This window comes from Mirounga angustirostris, unplaced genomic scaffold, assembly GCF_029215605.1.
Source record: "Mirounga angustirostris isolate CCGP_5_RB_7025 unplaced genomic scaffold, mMirAng1.0.hap1 SCAF_13, whole genome shotgun sequence".
Lineage (NCBI taxonomy): Eukaryota > Metazoa > Chordata > Mammalia > Carnivora > Phocidae > Mirounga > Mirounga angustirostris.
Genome location: NW_026991721.1, coordinates 84,985,176 through 85,006,887, shown reverse-complemented (window position 1 = coordinate 85,006,887; position 21,712 = coordinate 84,985,176). Strand labels below are relative to the sequence as shown.

The 21,712-nt window shown below is 43.7% G+C and overlaps 1 protein-coding gene across 2 annotated transcripts in view; it reads right to left on the bottom strand.

Annotated features, from left to right (window-relative positions):
- The window catches only part of PRDM10 (PR/SET domain 10), a 104,851-nt gene that overhangs the window by 10,131 nt on the left and 73,008 nt on the right, over positions 1–21,712 (bottom strand). For both annotated transcript variants that reach the window (XR_010407030.1, XM_045894693.3), the window contains exons 11-19: positions 21,455–21,697; positions 16,044–16,391; positions 14,217–14,372; positions 8,091–8,270; positions 6,849–6,959; positions 5,487–5,687; positions 4,466–4,609; positions 3,898–4,068; positions 2,077–2,217 (exon numbers count right to left, since the gene is read on the bottom strand). Coding sequence is in view for 1 of the 2 variants with exons in the window: in XM_045894693.3 (XP_045750649.2) it covers positions 2,077–2,217; positions 3,898–4,068; positions 4,466–4,609; positions 5,487–5,687; positions 6,849–6,959; positions 8,091–8,270; positions 14,217–14,372; positions 16,044–16,391; positions 21,455–21,697 (1,695 nt within the window). In the remaining variant the exon portion in view is untranslated. The remainder of the gene's footprint in view (positions 1–2,076; positions 2,218–3,897; positions 4,069–4,465; positions 4,610–5,486; positions 5,688–6,848; positions 6,960–8,090; positions 8,271–14,216; positions 14,373–16,043; positions 16,392–21,454; positions 21,698–21,712) is intronic.

Sequence of the window (21,712 nt, the reverse complement as noted above, 5' to 3'; positions counted from 1 at the left end):
AGTGAGACCGTATGCAGATCATAATGCATTCCCCAACTACCATGTCAAAATCAAACCCCTCCTTCAAGACCTCATTCAGATACCACTTCTATAGAAATATCCTTGATTCCCTGCAAAACAGAATCTTTCCCTCTTCTGAAAGCCCATAACTTATCAATATAGCCACATCATCCTTAGACCCAGGCAAGACCCATCCTTAGGCCATGGCCCTTCTAGGTGACACTTGGGAACCAGAGCTCCCCATTCCCTATGACAACAGCCCTGCACCCACTTCCAGGGCCTGCACAAGTCTATTCCCTGAGTCCGTCACCTTGCAGGAGTCCTAGCTCTTGGATGTGGTGTCCTCTAATGGCATTTGGGCACAGGGGACCACGGGGGTGGCCGTGGGATCACCTGTGCAGGGATGTGGAAGAAGCTGAGACACATGGGTCGGGGTGTCCATGTGGGTACACAGAAGCCCTGTGAGGTGCAGGATGGAGGCTGGGTGAGAAGAAACAGGGAGCAGTCTTGGGGAAGGTCGTCCCTGTGCCACCACCTTCTGAGGAGTCCCTCCAGCCTAGGGTTCCTTTGAGAAACTTAAAAGTGTGATGCCCGTGGGGGTGGGAAAGAAGGGCCCCTCATGGACAGAGGTGACTCTCTGGGACTGGGAGAAGTGACAGAAACCTCACAGCTGCTGAACCTCACACTAGAAGGAGGGGAGGGGCCATCAGATGGCAAGCAGCAGAGCCTCCCATCCCCGATGCCCCCCAGTAAACAGGAAGGCAGAGAAAGTGCATGTTTATCCTATGGATTTCCACAGCAGTCCGAAGGGCACAGGGCCAGCAAGGGAGGGAGAAATCCTTTTCCCCCTTCCTCCCGCCCCCAGCCTAGCAGCTGCCAGTTTGGCAGGAAGGCAAGGAATTTCGAATTGGCACTAACCATGTTATTTAGTAGCAATTGTTACTTAGCATATCCTTTTCAATTTTGTTATTATGAAAATATACGTGTCAAGCAGCAAGATAGAACATACATTTTTTAAAGTTTTTACTTAAATTCCAGTTAGTTGGGGCACCTGGGTGGCTCAGTCAGTTAAGCGTCTGACTCTTGATTTCGGCTCAGGTCGTGATCTCAGGGTGGTGAGATCAAGCCCCGTGTCAGGCTCCCTGCTCAGCGGGGAGTCCGCTTCTCCCTCTTCCTCTGCCCTGCCCCTGCTTGCTCTCTCTCTCTCAAATAAATAAATAAAATCTTTAAAAAAAAAAAAAATGAGAGAGAGTCTGTTTCTTGGTTTGCCCCTCTCTCTTTTTTTTCCCTTTGCTCATTTGTTTTGATTCTTAAATTCCACATATGAGTGAAATCATATGGTATCTATCTCTGACAGACTTACTTCACTTAGCATAATAGTCTAGCTCCATTCATGTAGTTGCAAAGAACATATTTTATTTAAGTTTGTTAGCTTGATTTGAAACTTTTAACCACCCAGACACATGGCATGCAGGCTTTCATTTGTACTCTTGTTCTGGAACCTGTGAATATCAGAGGTGGGCCTACATGTATCCTTTCTGGTTCAGATACCTTCGCTTTATATCCTGTTTACTTCTATATATTTGTTATGTCCCTACTAGACTCCAAGCTCCTTGAGGGCAAGACCTAGAAAAGTTTCATGAAAAGGGTAAGATTTTTAATAAATATTTTTTTAATAGATGTAGCTATGCTGTCTCAATAACAGCCTCTATGATATAAACACAACAATACGCCACAAAGTCACTGTTCCAAAATTCAAGAAACAACTTAGCAACTGCATGCTATCAAGACAGCCATTTAGAATAGGAAACAAAGGCCTAGGTTGGCCCTAGGATATAAGATCACAGGGCTCCTTTTGCTTAGGGGAAGCTCATCACTTAATGCAAGTGTGTCCATAATGCCAATATAAAACCTGGAGGCAAAGGTAGGATCTTTAATGTAATGAAGGCCCAAAAATAAACGGTATCGTTTCAATAGTCAAGCTGACTGGGTCTGAAGACAATGCCTCTTCACTCTGATGAACGTTCCAGGGTCCCCAAGACCGTATTGCCTTTCGTGAGCAGTGGGAGAACATACCTGGGATGATGAGGGGGTGGAGGAAGTGGGTTCTGTGACTTGGATATGCTGCACCTGGATGGCATGCTGGGTGTAGGTCTGAGGGTCGTGGAGCTGGCCAACGTCCACAGTGGACTGCTGAGACTGGTGTGGGGAAGTGGCCTAGAGGGCAGGAAGACCAAAAGCATACTGATTAAGGGGAAGGGAGATCCTTCCAGAGAAAACGTTCAGCTGAAACAATATCCCAGCAGAAGAGTAGACGTAATTTCACATCCAGGGTTTCGCTCCCAGAGAGCCCACACCTAAGCCAAGCCGGTAAACACTAGCAAAGAAGATCATTTTAAAAGTTACGCTTGGGGCACCTGGGTGGCTCAGTCGTTAAGCGTCTGCCTTCAGCTCACATCATGATCCCAGGGTCCTGGGATCGAGCCCCGCATCGGGCTCCCTTCTCCGTGGGAAGCCTGCTTCTCCCTCTCCCACTCCCCCTGCTTGTGTTCCCTCTCTCGCTGTGTCTCTCTCTGTCAAATAAATAAATAAAATCTTTTTAAAATAAATAAATAAATAAAAGTTACTCTTCTAAAACATAAGCCACTAATGCTATTTAATTCTGAAAGAGAAGGAGAGAAAGGGAACATAGCTCCTTGTAATAAGCTGAACGAGAAGCTCTCAGGGATCAAAAGTCCTTCTCCCTTAAGTTTCAATTAAATGTAACGCCCTACTCCTGATAGGTTAAAAGAGATCAAAGAAGAGAATTTGCTTTCAGCTACCGACCCACTAGAAGAGTGGTTCCCAACCTTTTTATGTATCCCAGACATCTCTGAAAATCTGGCTAAAGTATAATCCCTTTTTCCAGAATAATGTACATATACATCACACTTTTCAGGCAATTTCAGGGATTCATAGGTTCTTCCAAAGCCTGAAGTTAAGAAATGTCCCATAAGAAAAACAAGATAAAGAACAGTCAACAATAGTAGCAACTCCTTATTTCCCGCTCTGGTATTAGTCCTCAATTTTCCTATTTTCCTAAATTTTCAGACCAAATTATTTCAAAGCAATAGGTTTGATCATTTGTGCCTTGAATACACCTCCTCAGCATACTTAAATGAAACAACAGTTCTGGGGCGCCTGGGTGGCTCAGTTGGTTAAGCGACTGCCTTCAGCTCAGGTCATGATCCTGGAGTCGCAGGATCGAGTCCCGCATCGGGCTCCCTGCTTGGCGGGGAGTCTGCTTCTCCCTCTGACCCTCCTCCCTCTCATGCTCTCTGTCTCTCATTCTCTCTCTCAAATAAATAAATAAAATCTTTAAAAAAAAAAGAAAAGAAACAACAGTTCTGGGAGAATTTCTTCTTTTAGCTCCCTCATTGGTGAGAATGAGCTACAGAAGGCAGAAGGAGCGCAGTCACACCTCCGTACGAATAATGTACTGACTGACATTTGAAACTCAAAATTATTCTTTACAACCTCCCTTTCGATGCCCAAGTACCAAACTGGTTCCCCGCCAAGTAGTCAGCTCTGGTGCTCCAGGATTCAGAAGAGGCTCTGAAGGAGCTCACGTAGGACTGCCCCGCGGTAGCACAGGATGACAGTGTACATACAGGGCAGCCGGAAACTTCTGGAAGGCTCTTGAGAGAATCTCTTACACTGCTAAGTCCAGAGCCCTACACAGCCAGGAGAGCTTGCCAAATGCCTTAGACTCAGACCTTACACGGGAAGCACATGACGTAGGGTCCAGCTCTAGCTCTGAGAACTGGGTGCTCTTGTTGACTGCCCCCCCCCGCCCCCCACCACCGCCATACTCCGAGGGGCAATCTGGCATTCCTGAAGGTAGAGAGAAGCATGTACCGGAGCCACTTGCACCACTTGAAGCTGTATGTGCTGAGGTTGCTGAAGACCAGATGTCGACTGGGACACAGGAATATACTGAATTCTCTGGTAGTCCCCCTGCGACGTTCGGTAATCGGTTGTTAAGGTCTGGGACAGCTCTGTCATGGCTTGGGTTAGGAGGTCTGTTGTCTAGAAAAGTCACAAAAAACACACTAGCTGGTAACACTACAGCTTGTACAAATTAGCCCTGAGCTCAGATAGGAGAGATCCAAAGGCGAGAAGATGCTGGAGGATTACGCATGTCTGTATCCGCCTGTCTGTGTCAGCCCCGACGGCGTTACCCGACAGGTTCTGACCATCTTGCAGCACAGGAACGGCACTGAACATTTCTTGCTGCTCCTTCTACAGACAGCTTTGGAAAGCATCGACTAGGAGACCAACCACACACAGAAGGCCCTGGTAGAAAACTGAGGGATAACGGGCTACCTTTGCAGCCAATTATATGGCAAGATAGACGTGGCTTTGGTATCGGAAGCCGTGACGGGCACGGAAGGGGATGAGGTGCCCTGACCAGTCACATACTTACCACCACGGTCTCCCCGGTAGCACTGTCTGTGGTTAACACAGCCGGGGCAGCACTGATCACAGCTGTCGTCAGCGGTGGATGTAAGGTGTTTGGGATCTGGGCATACTCTGGGTGCTTCTTTCGAATGTGCTGTACCATCTTGGTCTGGAAAAGTATGGCAAAACCAAGAATCATTACTGGAGTTAGTTATCTGCAATTTTTCTCAAACACAAACCCTGCCACGATCCCTGAAGTCTTTCTGGTTTTGCTTTGAAAGAAATAAGGTGTGCCCGCTCCTCCCAAAGCAGCACAGAGTTTGCAAGAGGCAAAGGAAGAGGCTGAGAAGAAACTGAATACACATGTGACGCCAGGCAAGGTCAGCACACCTCACTCACAGTATCCCCTAGCCCCCCCCAATACCTGCAGCGATCAATCACAAGTTCTCCACCTCCCACAACCAAGAATGACCCCCTTTTCAAGATCTATCATGTAAGTTCCCACATTGTGCTTCTGTAAACCTGAGCTCATAAAGCATGAGCATAAAATATTCCAATATGAGGGGCGCCTGGGTGGCTCAGTTGGTTAAGCGACTGCCTTCGGCTCAGGTCATGATCCTGGAGTCCTTGGATCGAGTCCCGCATCGGGCTCCCTGCTCGGCAGGGAGTCTGCTTCTCCCTCTGACCCTCCCCTCTCTCATGTGCTCTCTCTCTCATTCTCTCTCTCTCAAATAAATAAAATAAATAAATAAAAATTAAAAAAAAAAATATTCCAATATGAGACCTTCAGCAGACCAAAGAAAAGGAAACCAACTGAGCGCTCCGGTTACGCGTGAGATACACTAACTCTGGGGAAATTCCACTTATTCTCTTCCCATTCTGGATTTATAATCCCTATCCTCAGGAAACAGCTCCTCAGCCATCGGAACTGGACAAAACACCTCCAGCAGTCCTGCATCAATTCAGAAGAAGCCAAACGGACCTTCTCTTATGAGATGCCTTAAACAATGACCTTGATCCGGACGCAGTCAAAGCCCTTCCCGTACCTTGCTGCTGTACTGTTTGGAGCAATGAGGGCAGCACACGGGAGGGGTAGCTATTGTGCCCGTGAGCTGGGTGTGGGTGCTCAGCATGGGGTCTGGCTCTCCTGGGCCAGCTGGACGGAGTTTGCGAATGCTTGGTGGGAGCTCAGCCCCTGGATGGTTCTTCAGAATATGGGCTTTTCGTTTGCTGGCACTTTTATAAACCTGCAAATTCAAATGCTTTGTCATGAAAGCAGTATACGGTTCTACTTTCTTACTTAAGAGCGAAATCTCTAACAATTCTGTTGTTAGGTATGAGAAAGGAGAAAAAATATTCAGGTAGCGTAAAATAAAATATTTTAACAGCTATATTGAAGGATATCTAAAATAAGAACCTAATGTAGATGTGCTAGGCATCTTCCTAGAATTTATACATCTAAGATAGTAATAATAAAAATACCCCTTACCTTGAAGTTTAAGAGGTAGATACACAGTCACAGAAAAAGAATGTTTCAAAGGCCAATTCATCCCACTTAGCCTTTCTACAAAAGCTCTCATATGTTTACTAGTACTAGATGCCAAAGAATCCTCCAAAATGGCAAGTCTAAAAGTGCCTAGTACCTGTAATGGTGAATCTATGCTTTAAAAAGTTTCCCAGTTTTGGGGCACCTGGGTGGCTCAGTCGTTGCGTCTGCCTTAGGCTCAGGTCATGATCCCAGGGCCCTGGGATCGAGCCCCGCATCAGGCTTCCTGCTCGGCCGGGAAGCCTGCTTCTCCCTCTCCCACTCCCCCTGCTTGTGTTCCCTCTCTTGCTGTGTCTCTCTCTGTCAAATAAATAAATAAAATCTTAAAAAAAAAAAAAAAGTTTCCCAGTTTTAAGCTGACACAACTATATTGTATAAGGAAAAATATTACAATGAAACAATACATGTATATTCAGTCTTTTTGCAACTGCACAAAAATAAAGGTGAAATAGTACAAACAGTCTTCCATTGCAAAACTCCTCCACATCCTACTCAATCTTCTAGAAATCCGAAACCTACTGTATATATTTTACAAGTAGGATGATAAACAATTTCGCTTTAGAGCTTAGGAATTTAAAACGAATTCATACACTAAGCTCCTGGTAAGCCTCTACTTTTATAACAAAACCACAGAGAAGGAAAAATGTTAAACACAAAGTCAACTAATGCTTAGGAAAAAAATTTTGACTTAAAATGAGGCTGCACTTTTAGCCCTTTCTCATCTGAATGGAAAACTACTGAGAGACAGGGAACCATCTGTTAAGAGTAAGTGTAAGATCTAAGTATATGTTTATACATGCGGACAAACGGGCTCTAAGCAGGGCTCCCAGGAAGCATCCCAGTGTGGACAGTTTCCTTTTACCTTATCACAGTACTGACAAAAGTAATCACGGTTGGGCTTTATGATGGGTAGAGTTAACTCTGGCACCTCTTCTATCTTCATGTCTGGGTGCCTCTTTGATAAGTGATTTACCTAAAGGGGAAAAAAGCAAATGAGAAAAAGAGAGCCTATTACAAAGAGAAGCAAACCAAATGCCTCTGGTCTTGACTGCTAGAAATTGGAATCCTGGGAAGCCATGCCCCAAAACAGGCATGTGGCCAGATCGAGCATTTCCAGGCCCATCTGACACCAAGCCTTAACAATCACGGTTAGCAGGAGTTAACAGTCATTCAGCAAATTACTGAAGGGAATTGGGTCACAGCGGATTTCATTAACACTCTTTGACTGAAAGACCTACTGAAGGAAAATGGACAATTACACCAGCACAAATTTCATTGTTGAATTCTCCCAATGCAAACCCATCTTTCATTATTTAGTGCCCTGGCCTTACTGAGGACACTGAATGAGATGCAAACTCAGGTTCTAAATTTTAAATAATTCCCCACGCCTCTAGTCCTACCAGAACTATAATAAAGTCAAAATGAATTCAGGGCAAAATGAATTGAACTGGCTCTCCTGAGGTGTCTCCTAACCCGGTTCACACACCCTGCTTTGAAGGGCAGTTTCCTTCTATTGCTGTTTCCCAGCTGGAAAAGGGGGGCATTACAGGGAGCAACTAGGGAGAAGGAAAAACCCCACCAAAAAGGACGTTCAGGAACACAGAAGAGAAGAGGGAAATGAAATATAAGAGCAGAGACCGAGCACGGTAAAGCAAAAGAAAACTCATAATGAAAAGTGACAGAGAAAGACTTATCCCAAGAGGTCAGCAGAAATGAGCTGTGGCACAGGAGGGCAAAGGGAGGGGCGCCTGGGTGGCTCAGTCGTTAAGCGTCTGCCTTCGGCTCAGGTCGTGATCCCAGGGTCCTGGGATCTAGCCCCGCACTGGGCTCCCTGCTCGGCAGGGAGCCTGCTTCTCCGTCTCCCACTCCCCCTGCTTGTGTTCCCTCTCTCACTGTCAAATAAATAAATAAAATCTTTAAAAAACAAAAACAAAAAAAAACAGAGGGCAAAGGGAGACTGGGAAGAACTCCAAATTGGGCATCGTGTGCTTCTTTCTTTTCCCCTAGCCCCTGACAAAACCTACTGAAAATTTCGCACAGAATACTGCACAAAGCCATCGCCATAGACAGAAATGGGTGGGTCTGGAAGCCGCTTGGCACTGACCAGCATGCCTCGTCTCCGGAAGCCCATCATACACAGGCGGCACTTGAACGTGAAGCTGTCGTAGTCCGTGGATGTGATACGAGGCTTGAACGTCTTGGAGCGGCTGATGCGGTCAGCTTTCTTGGCCTCCCTCTCAGGGTTGTGCATCCTCTGCATATGTTCCCGTAGTTTGTCTTTTCGCTATTTAGAGAGAATGTTTGAAAAGGCAGGGGAGTGGGGAGAGAGGGTAGAAAATTTTTAACTGAAGGGATTAAAAAAAGCAATACAAGTTACCAGTAAGCACAACCTACCAAGAGGCGTCCGAGTTACCAGGCTGCTGGAATGGACAAACTCTGTCCCTTAGCAAATAAGTGCGTTCCACTGAGTCTTGGTTTTGGGGAAGAAAGAATTTGCATGTATTATGGAGAAGATCAAAGGATAATGGAATAAATTTGGTATTAAGAATTTCAAGACAGGGGCGCCTGGGTGGCTCAGTCAGTTAGGCATCTGCCTTCGGTTCAGGTCATGATCCCAAGGTCCTGGGACCAAGCCCTGCGTGGGGCTTCCTACTCATCAGGAAGCCTGCTTCTCCCCCTCCCCCTCCTTATGCTCTCTCTATCAAATAAATAAACAAAATCTTTAAAACAAAAACAAAAACAATTACGATAGAACTAATGATGTAATGTATGGGGATTAACATAAGAATAAAAAAAAAACAATTATGAGACAAACTGATAATGAATGATAGGTAATACTGTATCTACAAAGCCATTTGTATGCTTAGTTCCCACACGTTTTAATAATTCTTCCAAATCCCACATAAATTTAAGTATTTCTCATCTTATGGACTTAGAAGTTCATGTAAACAATTACATTGCCCACTGTGGATGGAGCATATGGTCTAGGTCAGGTCTCAGTTTGATGACCTAATCTAGTGATACATGTTGATATGAGTCCATAGAGAGAAAATCAAGCAGAGCCCATCCCAAGGAAAAAAATTTCAAAAAATACCAGCTCCCTTCTTTAGCATTTCTCTCTTCTCTTAGACATGATTAAACTATTATTGGTCTTGGGGCGCCTGGGTGGCTCAGTCGTTAAGGGTCTGCCTTCGGCTCAGGTCATGGTCCCAGGGTCCTGGGATCAAGCCCTGCATTGGGCTCCCTGCTCCACAGGAAGCCTGCTTCTCCCTCTCCCACTCCCCCTACTTGTGTTCCCTCTCTCGCTGTGTCTCTCTCTGTCAAATAAATAAATAAAATCTTTAAAAAAAAAAAAAACTTAAAAAAAACGACTATTGGTCTGATAAAGATTTTGAACCTTTCCACCAGAACAGTTCTCCCCACATTTTGGTATAAGGACTTTTATTTAACCACTGCCTTTTTTCAGCACATTCATTTAACAAGTACTTCTTGAGTGCCCACCGAGTATTGGGAACCATTCAAAGTTCGGGGTTCAACACTAGGACCCCTCATCTACCTCTCTCTCCTGCTCCTCCTACCCCCACCCACCTCATTCCTGGAAAGTCCAGCAGAGAATTTCAGAGTCTCCTACTTTGCAGTAAAGTCTGGATTACAAGCCTTGCCCTAAATAACAGTATTTCTCTTTTTTTTTTTAAAAGATTTTATTTATTTATTCATTAGAGACAGAGAGAGAGAGAGAGAGAGGCAGAGGGAGAAGCAGGCTCCCAAGGAGCAGGGAGCCCGATGTGGGACTCGATCCCAGGACCCTGAGATCACGACCTGAGCCGAAGGCAGACGCTCAACCATCTGAGCCACCCAGGCGCCCAACAGTATTTCTCTTGAGTGTCTTTAGATACAGTGATAAAGCTCACCACCCCAGACTTCTGTTGCATTTCTACTTTTTCCCCAGCATCGGTGTTCACCAATTTCCCCCCACCCATTCCCTTTAAACAGACCAAGTTATTGTAACTGACTCATTACAGAAGTCCCAAAGCCCCCTACTACTACTACTACACCGAGCTCTGCATACAGAGACAGACGCATTTGCTGAAGGCCAAATCTCAGCAAGTCTTTTCCAACCTAACAGCCCTAAGCCCAATCCATTATGCCCCCACTCTCTCCTCCTGCCTAAATCCTGCTGCTGGATCAACAGTGTTCCCAAACATCTAGCCTCCCAAGCTGCAAAGCCCAATTCCTCTCTGTCCACACATCAGCCTGGCATCCAGACACAAAGTCCTACCAATTCTCCCTCAGATGTTTGTCTTGAATATGGACCCTCTTCTCCACGCCCGCTGCCTAGGCCTTAGTTCAGCCCAGCTGTAAAATGCCCCTGGAGCGTCTTTACTGGCACGAGCCATGCTACTCATGCTATTTGACAAAGTCCAAGTATGGGGGACGATCCTGAAAACAGGAGACTCCACAGCTGGCTCCTGCTATTCTCTTTCATTTTGTTTATGGCAATCTTTATAATTGTGGGAATATTTCTGGGGTTTCATGATAAAGTGACTACTCATCTTAGTTATGCCTATCTAAGCAATCATAATGAAACTAATTCCACGAAGAATTAGTTTCTATAGAACAAAATAACAAAACGGTCACGCTCTGTCTAGCACCTTTCTCTTTACGTACTGTTTTTTAGTTTTAGCAAAAGCCAATAAGCAGAAATCAATAAAGGTCATGTTAATCATTACAAAGGAAAATGAAAGAAGGCTATAGCTGTAATCCAGAAAATGATCTAAGATTTGGAAAAACAAAAATATCCTAACATATAAATAGGGGCGCCTGGGTGGCTCAGCCGGTTAAGCGTCTGCCTTCGGCTCAGGTCATAGTCCCGGGGTCCTGGGATCGAGCCCCACATCGGGCTCCACTGCTCCGTGGGAGGCCTGCTTCTCCCTCTCCCACTCCCCCTGCTTGTGTTCCCTCTCTCACTCTCTCTCTGGCAAATAAATATATAAAATCTTAAAAGAAAAAAAAATATATCCTAACATATAAATAAAGTTCCTCCGAGGCTGTCAGGAGGAGATGCTTGCAACCTGATCCTGTGTCTGTGTCTCCTCATTCGCCGACGCCGTCCTTTCCTACGAGAGACCCACCCCGGCTGGAGCCGGACTCCGGCACTTTACCCCTCTCCCCCTCCTCCTCCCGTCCCTTTCTCTAGCAGGCTAACCCTTCCCCACCCTTTAGGGAATTCAAGTGTCACCTACACCCCAAATCAGAGTGAATCCTGCTCGTGGCATTTTTTTTCTCTATTACAGTAGCAGTAATAATTTTTTTGAAGTTTTACTTACTTAAGTAATCTCTATACCCAACATGGGTCTCAAGCTCATGACCCTGAGATCAAGAGTCACATGTTCTTCTGACTGAGCCAGCCAGGCGCCCCAGGAGCAGTAATAATTTTTAATGCACATGTCAAATTTCCTCTTTAAACTGAGAGCTCCTGAAAGTCAAAAGGTCCTACCTTTTGAAGCTTGTAGTAGGACAGTTACAATTCAGTAGAAGTGCTACAACAGGGTCACAAGTAAAGGGTCCTATGGGAAACATAGGAGAAGCACTTAATCCAGTGCGGGGGGAGGGGGGTGGGCATCAAGAAATGCCTCTGTACGAAGTGACATCAGCCAGGTGGAATGATGAGAGAGTCTGAAAGTGTATTTCAAGTGGGGGGTTGTGAAGGAGAACAGATGAAAAGCCCCCAGGAGAGACAGCATGCCACACTGCAGTAAACCACATAGCTCAGTGGAGCAGAGTACAAAGGGGAAGGCGGAACTGCAGAGGTAATTGGGAGCCAGGTTCTGCTTTTTGTTTTTTGTTTTTTTAAGATTTTATTTATTTATTTGACAGAGAGAGAGGCAGCGAAAGAGGGAACACAAGCAGGGGGAGTGCGAGAGGGAGAAGCAGGCTTCCTGCGGAGCAGGGAGCCCGACGTGGGGCTCAATCCCAGGACCCTGGGATCATGACCTGAGCTGAAGGCAGACGCTTAACAACTGAGCCATGCAGGCGCCCCCCAGGTTCTGTTTTTAACTAGAGTTTGGGTGACACACAATATTACATTAGTTTCAGGTGTACAACATAGTGAGTTGACAACTCTCTACATTCTGTTACGGAAGCCAGATTTTGTGGTGGCTTTTTTATTAAGTAAGCTTTGTGCCCAACGTGGGGTTTGAACTCACGACCCTGAGATCAAGAGTTGCATGCTCTACCGACTGAACCGGCCAGGTGCCCCTTGGGGTGACTTTTAAGTGATAAGCACTTTGGATTCTATCTAAGAGGCTATTAAAATTAAAGGCCCATGACATCAGATTTGTTCTCTAGAAAAATAACTCACTATAGTCTGAAATGTGAAGTGCAGATACATCGTGCTTTTGTACTGTGTCACCTTGGCTAAGGGGAACTGACTGTATTTACATGGATCCCGTTCCTAGTGTGGTTCTCAGTCTTCGCGAAGAGAGGCTCGCGCCAGACTGGAAGACGGGAATGAAGCAGTGGCCATGATGCTCTGTGGGCCAGGGCCAGGGGCGCCGGGATAGCCCCGCTCACCCTCGCTGGCTCCCACTCAGCCACCAGTTCTCTTGCCAAGGGCAGGAGCCACAGGCAACTGGGCATCGACCGCCACAGGCAGCAACATTCCTCCGTGGTCAGCGCCGGCTCTTTCATGAGCCCGCTGGAGGTGCCTGGGTTCCCAGGTTCCCAGGGAAGTTACCGTAGTCCACTCGGACCAGGACTGCAGAAGGGTGCATTAGTGACTTCTCTCGGATCCTCCAACCTCTCCTGCCAGACCCTTGCTTCTCTATCTTCTTCTACGATGACGTTCTTATTCCTATAAGAAACTCCCTTACTGCATAACTCCAGTGGGTTTGCTTCTCTGATTGAACCCTGTCCTAATACATCTGGTGAGAGTGAAAGAGAAAATGAAAGGAGCAAGGTTTTTTACATGCCTGGTGCTCAAATGGTATCAGGCACAAAAGAGGTAATAAAAAAAATATCAAAAGGTAGGATGGATGGATGGCTAACCGGTTAACATCATAAGACAGGGATCCTTTTGGATATATTGTTGGTGTTGTTTTTTTGTTTTTTTTGTTTTTTAAGATTTTGTTTGTTTATTTGATAGAGAGAGACACAGCAAGAAAGGGAACACAAGCAGGAAAAGTGGGATAGGGAGAAGCAGGCTTCCCACCGAGCAGGGAGCCCGACGTGGGGCTCGATCCCAGGACCCTGAGATCATGACCTGAGCCGAAGGCAGACGCTTAACGACTGAGCCACCCAGGCGTCCCTGTTGGTGTTGTTTTTTAATTAAGAAACAAAAAAGAACCTAGGCTTATTTAGAGCTTTCACATTAGAGTTCTCTGCAAAGGTCTAAACTGTGCTACCGTATATTGAAAGCCAGCAGGATTATATTCCACAACACATCCAGTTAAAGTTTGAAAATTACTTCCTATATCTCTTTATCATCTCCACATTCTATACAATGCATCTTTTTAAAATTAGTTTTTCCCTCCAGCATCTGAGTCTTTCCCAGTTTCTATGACAGCATAACCTACAATCACACTCACTAGTGTTTCTTTATTGAATGTGAGTCATCTGATTTCCCAGTGAAGTATATATTTATTAGTTTCATATTTCCTTGTTTAACTCTTACCCCTGAGTCTCCTGTGGGGTTTTCCCCTTGCTTCTTCTAAATTCCAGGCAGGCTACTGATACTTATAAAGTCTTATTTTAATCCTTGGGAGTCATGACCATTCCCCAAAGTTGCCTAAGCTGTTCGGAGTTCCACAGATTTCCACAGATCTCCCTCCTTCCTTAGATGACAGTCCTGAGACTTTCAGGGCTCAATTACCAGGCTCTGATATGTAATAAGTGCTCAATAAAAATCTCTCGACTTGGTAAGTAAATGTATTGTTCTCTTAGGAATTCCTCAACAGCAATTTCGTTCCACGTATTGTACATCTGGATTCTCTTAAGGAGATGTGTTATTACTCTATTCGGCAATTTGAATTAATTATTTGGGGATATTAAGGTGAGCTTTTTCCTTCATTTTATCATAATAACTAAGTCAAACACGAGACATAAAATGCATCTCAAGTTCAGCTCTTTGTAAGTAGGTGATTAACGGATGAAATGAACAGGCATTTATCCTTAGCCCGACATAATTTCGGTGGCTGTGAGAACAACGTTAGGCCGTTCACTGCTTCCGTACCTTAAATTGCTTCCCACACGTGGAACACAGGAAATCTTTGCGGTCTGAATGTCGGAGCATGTGAAGACGCAGTTTGTCAGGACGGCAGAAGGCCTTGTCGCACTCGGTACACTGGTAGATCTTTTCTGAGTGGAAGCTTCGCACGTGTTTTTTCACCTGGCAGTTGAAGACACCAACAAGTCAGAGGACTCGGGCACCCAAAGGAAATGGTGGCTTATCAACACTAGAGGGAGCCAAACGCATTCCCATGGATTTTCATCAACCTGGCGGTGTAATCCAATCAAATGTGACTGATGATTGGCCTCCATCACACACAGTACCCCTGTCACAAAGAAACAGAACAAGTAGCCAGAAAGCCTTATAAATCTTAACCTCCCACATAATTTGAAGAAGATGAAGAAAGAGTGCTTGCTCAAAGCCCTGATCACATGAGACCCATTTTTCTTTCTCTCTCTCTCTCTCCTTTTTTAAGATTAAGCAGAGTTCCTCTGGATTTAAATAAATCTTGGTAAAAATTATCCACAGAAAGACAAAAAAAAATAATTCTTTCTCACTTTTTTTCTGCCTCCAACATGTATAGAAGCAATTTAGCCCCTTTTAGTAATTGGTCCTTTTACATCTTTCCATTAAATCAGGTTCTGAAAGGGACGCCTGGGTGGCTCAGTAGGTTAAGCAACTACCGTCAGCTCAGGTCATGATCCCAGGGTTCTGGGATCAAGCCCCAGATCGTGCTCCCTGCTCAGAGGGGAGTCTGCTTCTCCCTCTCCTGCTCCCCCTGCTTGTGCGCGCGCGCGCTCTCTCTCTCTGTCAAATAAATAAATAAATAGAATCTTTAAATAAATAAATCAGGTTCTGAAGAATAAAGACATGAATTAGATGATATAAAATACATTACCCATTTATGAGAACGATACAATACCAGCATCATTTCTCCTTAAACTTATTCACTATACTTCTGGATAATTTAAATAAAGGAATATGGCCTCTGAATTCTCTTAGCTGTAAATACCCAATGAAGGAGAGCTGTGTTGAGAGCTAAGTAATGAGTCGTAGAGAACTATTCCTATACGACATTTTGCTTCATTGTTTTTGAGTCTCTTTTGCCTTTAGATTCTGCCATAAGCCACTTTTCTAATTGTTTGTGTGAAGTGATAAAATTACCAAGACTCCCCATACTAGCAGAACTATGATCTCCTTTTGTCTGGGTAATTTTCTTTTTAAAGAGAAAATATTTTTACTAGATATTTGTATTTAATTATTCATTGACTAGCATAGAACTAGCATATCATCACTTGAAGTTCAAATGAAATCATGAATATTCTGGAATTTATCCTCACCTATTTTGCTCCAGAATATAGTCCAAGGAAGGAGGTCAGTGCTTGATACAAAAGTATATTATATACCAACTCTCTGTTTCCTTCCAAAATGCATGACCTTAGTAAAGCAAGACAGGATACCACAGTAGCAGAGAGAAAATGTTTCCAGGCCAGGAAATGGGAGCATGTCTTCTATAGGCTCTCTATATTTTATGAGTAGAGGGTACTGGCAAAGATTAAGAAACACTTTGTAAAAATGACAATCAGATCTGGGTATTTGTTACTTGTAATAAAACTTAAATGTTTCAATGCCAATGTCTGATTTGGACAATTAAGGGTTATGATAATCTTTATCAAAGCGGCTTGATTGAAGAAATACCATTCTCAACTGTAACGTTGTTTCAAGGACGGGATGAAAATGCAGGTGATAGGCAGTCTCAACTTTCCAAACATCGAAGTTTCTTTTACCAAAGAAGAAAAGCATACGGGAGTCTCAGGAATAGACACTCACCTGGATAAAATCTGGGAATCGTTTCTTACAAGTTGGGCACGTGAAGCAGCCATCATTGATATGAATGGCCACGTGATCCTTCAACAAATCAAGGCGGTCAAAGGATTCCGGGCAAAAAATGCAAGAATAAGTCTTCTGGTCTGAATGGAGTTTCATGTGGCTCTCCAAGGACGCACTGCTGATGAAGCCCTTGTTACAGAGATCACAGGTCAGCGGGCAGTTCCCCTCCCGCCCATGGAAGCGCAAATGTTGGTCCAGTTTGTCCTTTTCACGGAAGGCCTTCCCACATTGCAAACACTTAAAAGGCCGGAAGGACTTCCGAATAAACAGATGCTGAAGAGCTGCATTCTGAAAGACACACACAAATACAATTATTTAGCGAGGAGGTCAAGTGGGTAAGCAGCTCGCACATTATTTATAGAGAAAGAGGATGATCTCTGCAATCAGACTTTCCATAGAAATTAAACTCTGGGACAGACAGTTGAAAGATTTTCCTGGTGAAGACATTAAAAATGAAGCCATCCCCAAAGAAGTTCACCCTGAAAAGACAAACCTTTTTTATGTCTTACAATATTTATGGATGTATGGGTTGTTGTTGTTTTTTTTCAAGAATTAAGTAAGTACAGCCCAAATAGTACTCCCAATAAAGGATTTGTATAATAAAACAAATCCCAGAGTTGAGTAGAAAAATTGGAGATTTAGAAGAAGTGACGTGTGATAAGTCACACATGCATGAATGAAGTTGGAGCAAGTCAGCCAAATGTTACTCGCTGAAGTTCTTGAGAAAAAGAATTCAAAGCTTGATTAAAATGTTAAGGAAAAAAAAAAAGATATAAAAAGAACTGAAGAGTAGTACTTGCCAGGGGCTGGGAAAGGAGGCAATGGATACAAGGTTTCTTTGAGGATGATGAAAATGTTCTGGAATTATAGTGGTGATGGTTGCACAATGTGGAGAATATACTAAACACCACTATAGAAGGGTGAATTTTATAGTCCATGAATTATATCTCAATTTAAGAAAAAGAACTTGAAAGAGAAATGAAGGATACAGATTTATATGAACATGTTCATTCATGAGGTAAGATATATGAGCACACATTATAAATGGAATATGTATATTTGACCACTTCCTACTTAGAAAATGCAGAAGACAAGTTCTTGGTGTAGCTAGTTAGTTCCACTGGTTAAAAGGCCATGCTAACAAAGTTAAGCTTATCGCTTTGTTCCCTGTCTAGACTAGTCAATTTTCCTCTCTTTTTTTTTGCAGTCACAGATTGCACTTCTAATGCTGATTAGCCATCTTGTAAATTCATGCAATTGTTATAGGGAATCCAAGTGAGAGAATATGGATATTCAGTACAAATTCATCACTACCGCTGGAAAAACAACTCACGCTCTACAGAGAGCAGATCAACAGAATCATCTTTCACACAGGGAATACAGCATCGATGTTTTAGTTATACTATAATGAAGACTCATTCATAGGTTCTTCGAAATACCAGAGGGAAAGCTCTAGAGAGCTATGAGAGGGGGGAAAATATCCCTCAAAAAATATATCTGTGAATGGGTGAGCTTGTGTGACTAAGGGACTAGTAACTGAAGGATTAATGGAGACCTTAATGCATTATTAGTACAATGAACCATGGTTAACCCCAACTTCTAAACTAAATTTAATGTGAAAAAATCATTCAGAAAAAAGCAAAATAATAATTTTTTCTTTAGTGAAAATTCTGAACACAGTTACTATATGACTGAAAACTTCCTCCTCAGGGTCTCTAATGGGGCCGGGAGAGATATTTTACCTACTCATTTATCTTGAGGAGATATTTAGAAATTCTGTTGTCTTCCCCAGTTGACTGAGGCACGAATGCATTATATCTTATCCTCCTTTGTATCTAGAGTGCTTAAAATACAGCTTAGCTCATAGGAAGTGTTCAATAAAAACTCCAGAATTAATGAAATGTATTTCATATGAAAAACAAAAAGAATTCTTTCAAAGTCTCTTTTATAGCACCTGCAGAGATCTGTAATAGTTGACCATTCTCACATCAGTCACAGAGCTTTCTGGAACTTTATTATACTGTTCAGCAGTTACCCAATCTTTTTACTCTATCCGAACAAATATTTATTTCACAAAAAAGCTCTCACTATTCTGGCTACTTTCAAAACTTAATGGAAATATTGCAAATAAACAAATAATATCCTGAGATTCAGACATTCAAGATTTAGAGTGCTTTCAACATGTAAGAATCATTTCCTTTATCCAGTTCAATAAGGTTTCCAAGGGCAGACACAATGTACAGTTGATCTTGGTCCCACTGGGGATTCCACTCCTCTTCGGGTGCCAAATCTAGAACTCGGTTTTGTTTTGGACTATTATGCTAATAAGTCTTCTGTCATTTCTGATTAGTTTGAGTGTCCTCAGACACTTGATCGCTGACCAGCCACTGGGCTCCACATTCTTAGTTCTGTCCACAAACCTTGTTCTTGTTGTCTTTCTAATTCCCATGGAGCCCTGAAGATCATATTTCTCTGATTTGGTGATCCTCATGTAATCCACACAGTACAAGGTAGTGAAAGTGCTGAAATTTTCCCACCCCTTGACCCACTTGCAGGCCACTTCTACTCTAAGGTATCCTCTGTAGCTCAGAGCTATGGTGGCACACACTTCTAGAAGAAACCATGAAAAGTGGCAGAAGTAGCACAGATGGATCCATTATGGATCTTCTGATCCCTGAGTTGCCATCAGCCAGGCACACCATACTATACGGTCCATAAGGTACTCTAGGGTGCCAAAATGCTACGGTTGCTAAAATCTGTGATGGGGGATTCAACTCACACTGAAATGAATTCTAAGACAACAGATTCTTTGCAAACAAAGACCTATAATGTTTCTAAAGCTTGATATTAATAGCTAAGGGAAATTAATTCTTGATCACTTTTCATACTATTTTGATCTTGACACCAAAAGGAAATCAATCCTGTTTGTTTGTTGGCTTTTTTTTTTAACTTTTCTCTGCCTGTTTTCTACCTGGCTTTCAAAGCCTTTAGCTGGCTAGCCCTACCAACGTATTTCACTCTCCACTGTCCTTCAACGGGCACCCCATGCTAGGGTCAAGCTCCGATGTGCACTGTCCCAAAACCATTCCAAGCACATGCCTATGTGCTGGCCTTTGATCCTATGGCCGACAGCCCCAGAAATAGCCTACCTTCTTCCTGTCTCTCTCCCAGACCACTTAAGGCTCGCTTCATCCACGAACTATTCCCTGACTCCTTCTCATCTTTCTTTGGCCTTTCTCACTTCCCAGTTCCTATAGCAATTATAGGCTACACTTTCAAATTTAGCCCTTGACTATAAGACCCATTACATGAGTAGTATCTCCCAAATTAGACTGTAAGCTCCTAGAGAACAGGACTCACGTGAAAACTGCATTGTGTCCATAGCCTGGGGCTGAGTATATAGTCAGATCTCACTACCATCCCATAAGTCATCCAAATTGTTGTAGAACTGGATGGGATCCTGGAGATCACTTAGTCCTACCCTTCGTTTGGGGTAGGAGGAATCTGCTACCCACAATTTATTTATCAGTCTATCTGAAAATAGATGGCTATGCATTAACTAGTTTGTATTTACTGTAGATCCCACCAGGATTTAGTAGGTACAGGTCGCAAAGAACATCAGGTCAGGCAAACACTTCAATAATGTTCTGTTGTGTGGAACACAGGAAACGAACCTACCTGCAGCTCCAGCTGAGCAGGCAGCATTAGAGGAGAGAAAAATAGTTACATTACCAATTGGGTTGGAAGACTTCCCTTCAGTTGGTCATTACCAATCTGGATAGAAAAGATGGAAAAATACATAGCCCTAATTTTTAGAATGTGTGAGAGGAAAAAACACAAGAGCTCAACTAAGACTGACCTCCAAAAGCCAAGTGCACGTGGCTTTTGCTTTGACACAAGGAACCTTGTACCCAAACCAGTCACCCAATGCGCTGAAGGATACGAACACAGAGCTACACTAGGCTTGTACAACCACAACTTCACTACATGTGTGGGCTTTCATTTGGGGTTGTTTTTGTTTTTCCTGCAAAAAAATTAAATCTTGTAAGCATTTCTCTGGACTTAGTGAAAAATCAGAATGGCCAAAGCAGAAAAGACAGTCATGGAGCAAGAGTAAAATGCAGATTGGGAAATAATGTAGAATGATGGATTAGGAAGGTATTAACTCATAGTTGTTTGCCTTTCTGGTCTATATTCATGTATGTTTCCATAGCCTTTTGAAAGAATATACATGGAGCCAAAAGTATTATATGTTTCCATCACAGGACCCTTATAAAGGCTACTTAGCCTCAGAGTGCTGACAACCTTTCAATGTTATTATACAGTTATAAATGTTTAAATGTATTTTTACAGGAAGGCATGGACTCGACTATTTTCCAAGGTCCCTTCTAGCCTATAGGCAAATAAGAAGACCAAGAGAAATATAAGCTACACGTAGGCAAATGAGAAGACCAAAAGAAACATAAGCTAAAACAATCACCTCTCTAGAAACTGTAAAGCCTGGAAAGTTTTACAAAAAAATCTCTTTCTAGCCACACATAAAGTACAATAAAAGTATATACCACTGCCATAGACAGTGGTGTAAGTAATGGTTTTCTGGATGTAAATCGGTCAGCACATGCGCTTATCCCACAAAACCCTGTTGTTCTCCACATGCATCCCCTCCAGGAACTAACTGAGACTCCCATACTATCTGTGAGGTAAGAGGAACACACATCTGACCTAGAGGCCATGGAGGCCGTGTGGCCGCATGGTCTAGAGTCCGGACACAGGCCACAGAAGTGAAACACTGACCAACTCCCAAACCTGGTGCTTAACTTCAAGCTGTCCCGGGTGTGTAAACTGTACCTACCACAGCAACGTGGACAGGGGCCCCTTTGCGTTGATTAGTAATGACATTTGCCAGTCTCCCCTTGGAAACTGTAGACAACCAAATTCATTTACCCGAAATTAATCTGAGAGCCATCATTAGGCATGGATTAGAGTGGCTTCGGTGTAAATAATTATTATAATTAAACACACTTATTTCCCCATTTCCAATCTGTGAGGTTAGGGATCCAGAGAGCTACCCTACTTGAACTATACTAGTCCAGAAGCTGCCAAAAGCCAGGCTTCTGTGTCATTACTAAATTGATGGAATCTAGGACCAGCCATCCAGCCTGTCACAGGACACAAAGACACTGAGAAGTAGATAATACATTATTCCTAGATAAGGGGATGAGTGTGTGGTAGGCTAGTTGCACGATTTCAAAGCAGATGGTGAGTAAGTTGGGAAAACATGGCACCTAGAAAGCCAGTCGACTGGAGAAAGGGCAGCACCTCGTGAGGGAGGAGCTCTGCTTCCCACTTACTCGGATACGCTTGGCTCTGCGCATGTCATCGGCCGTCAGGGTGCTCTGGGTAGGCAGCGCACTCTCCTCGTGCTGGGGCTGCAGGTGTAGGCTATGAGTTTCTGGCTCGTGTTCCAGAGAAGGCTGGGTTTCCTGTGGCAGCTGAGGGATGGGGAGAGTGGGCTGTTCTGGTTGATCCAGCCCATTCAGAGTAGCTGGCTCAGCCTCATCGAACTGCTCCTTGGTGGAAAAATGTAGCAAGTCCTGAAATTGCAATAA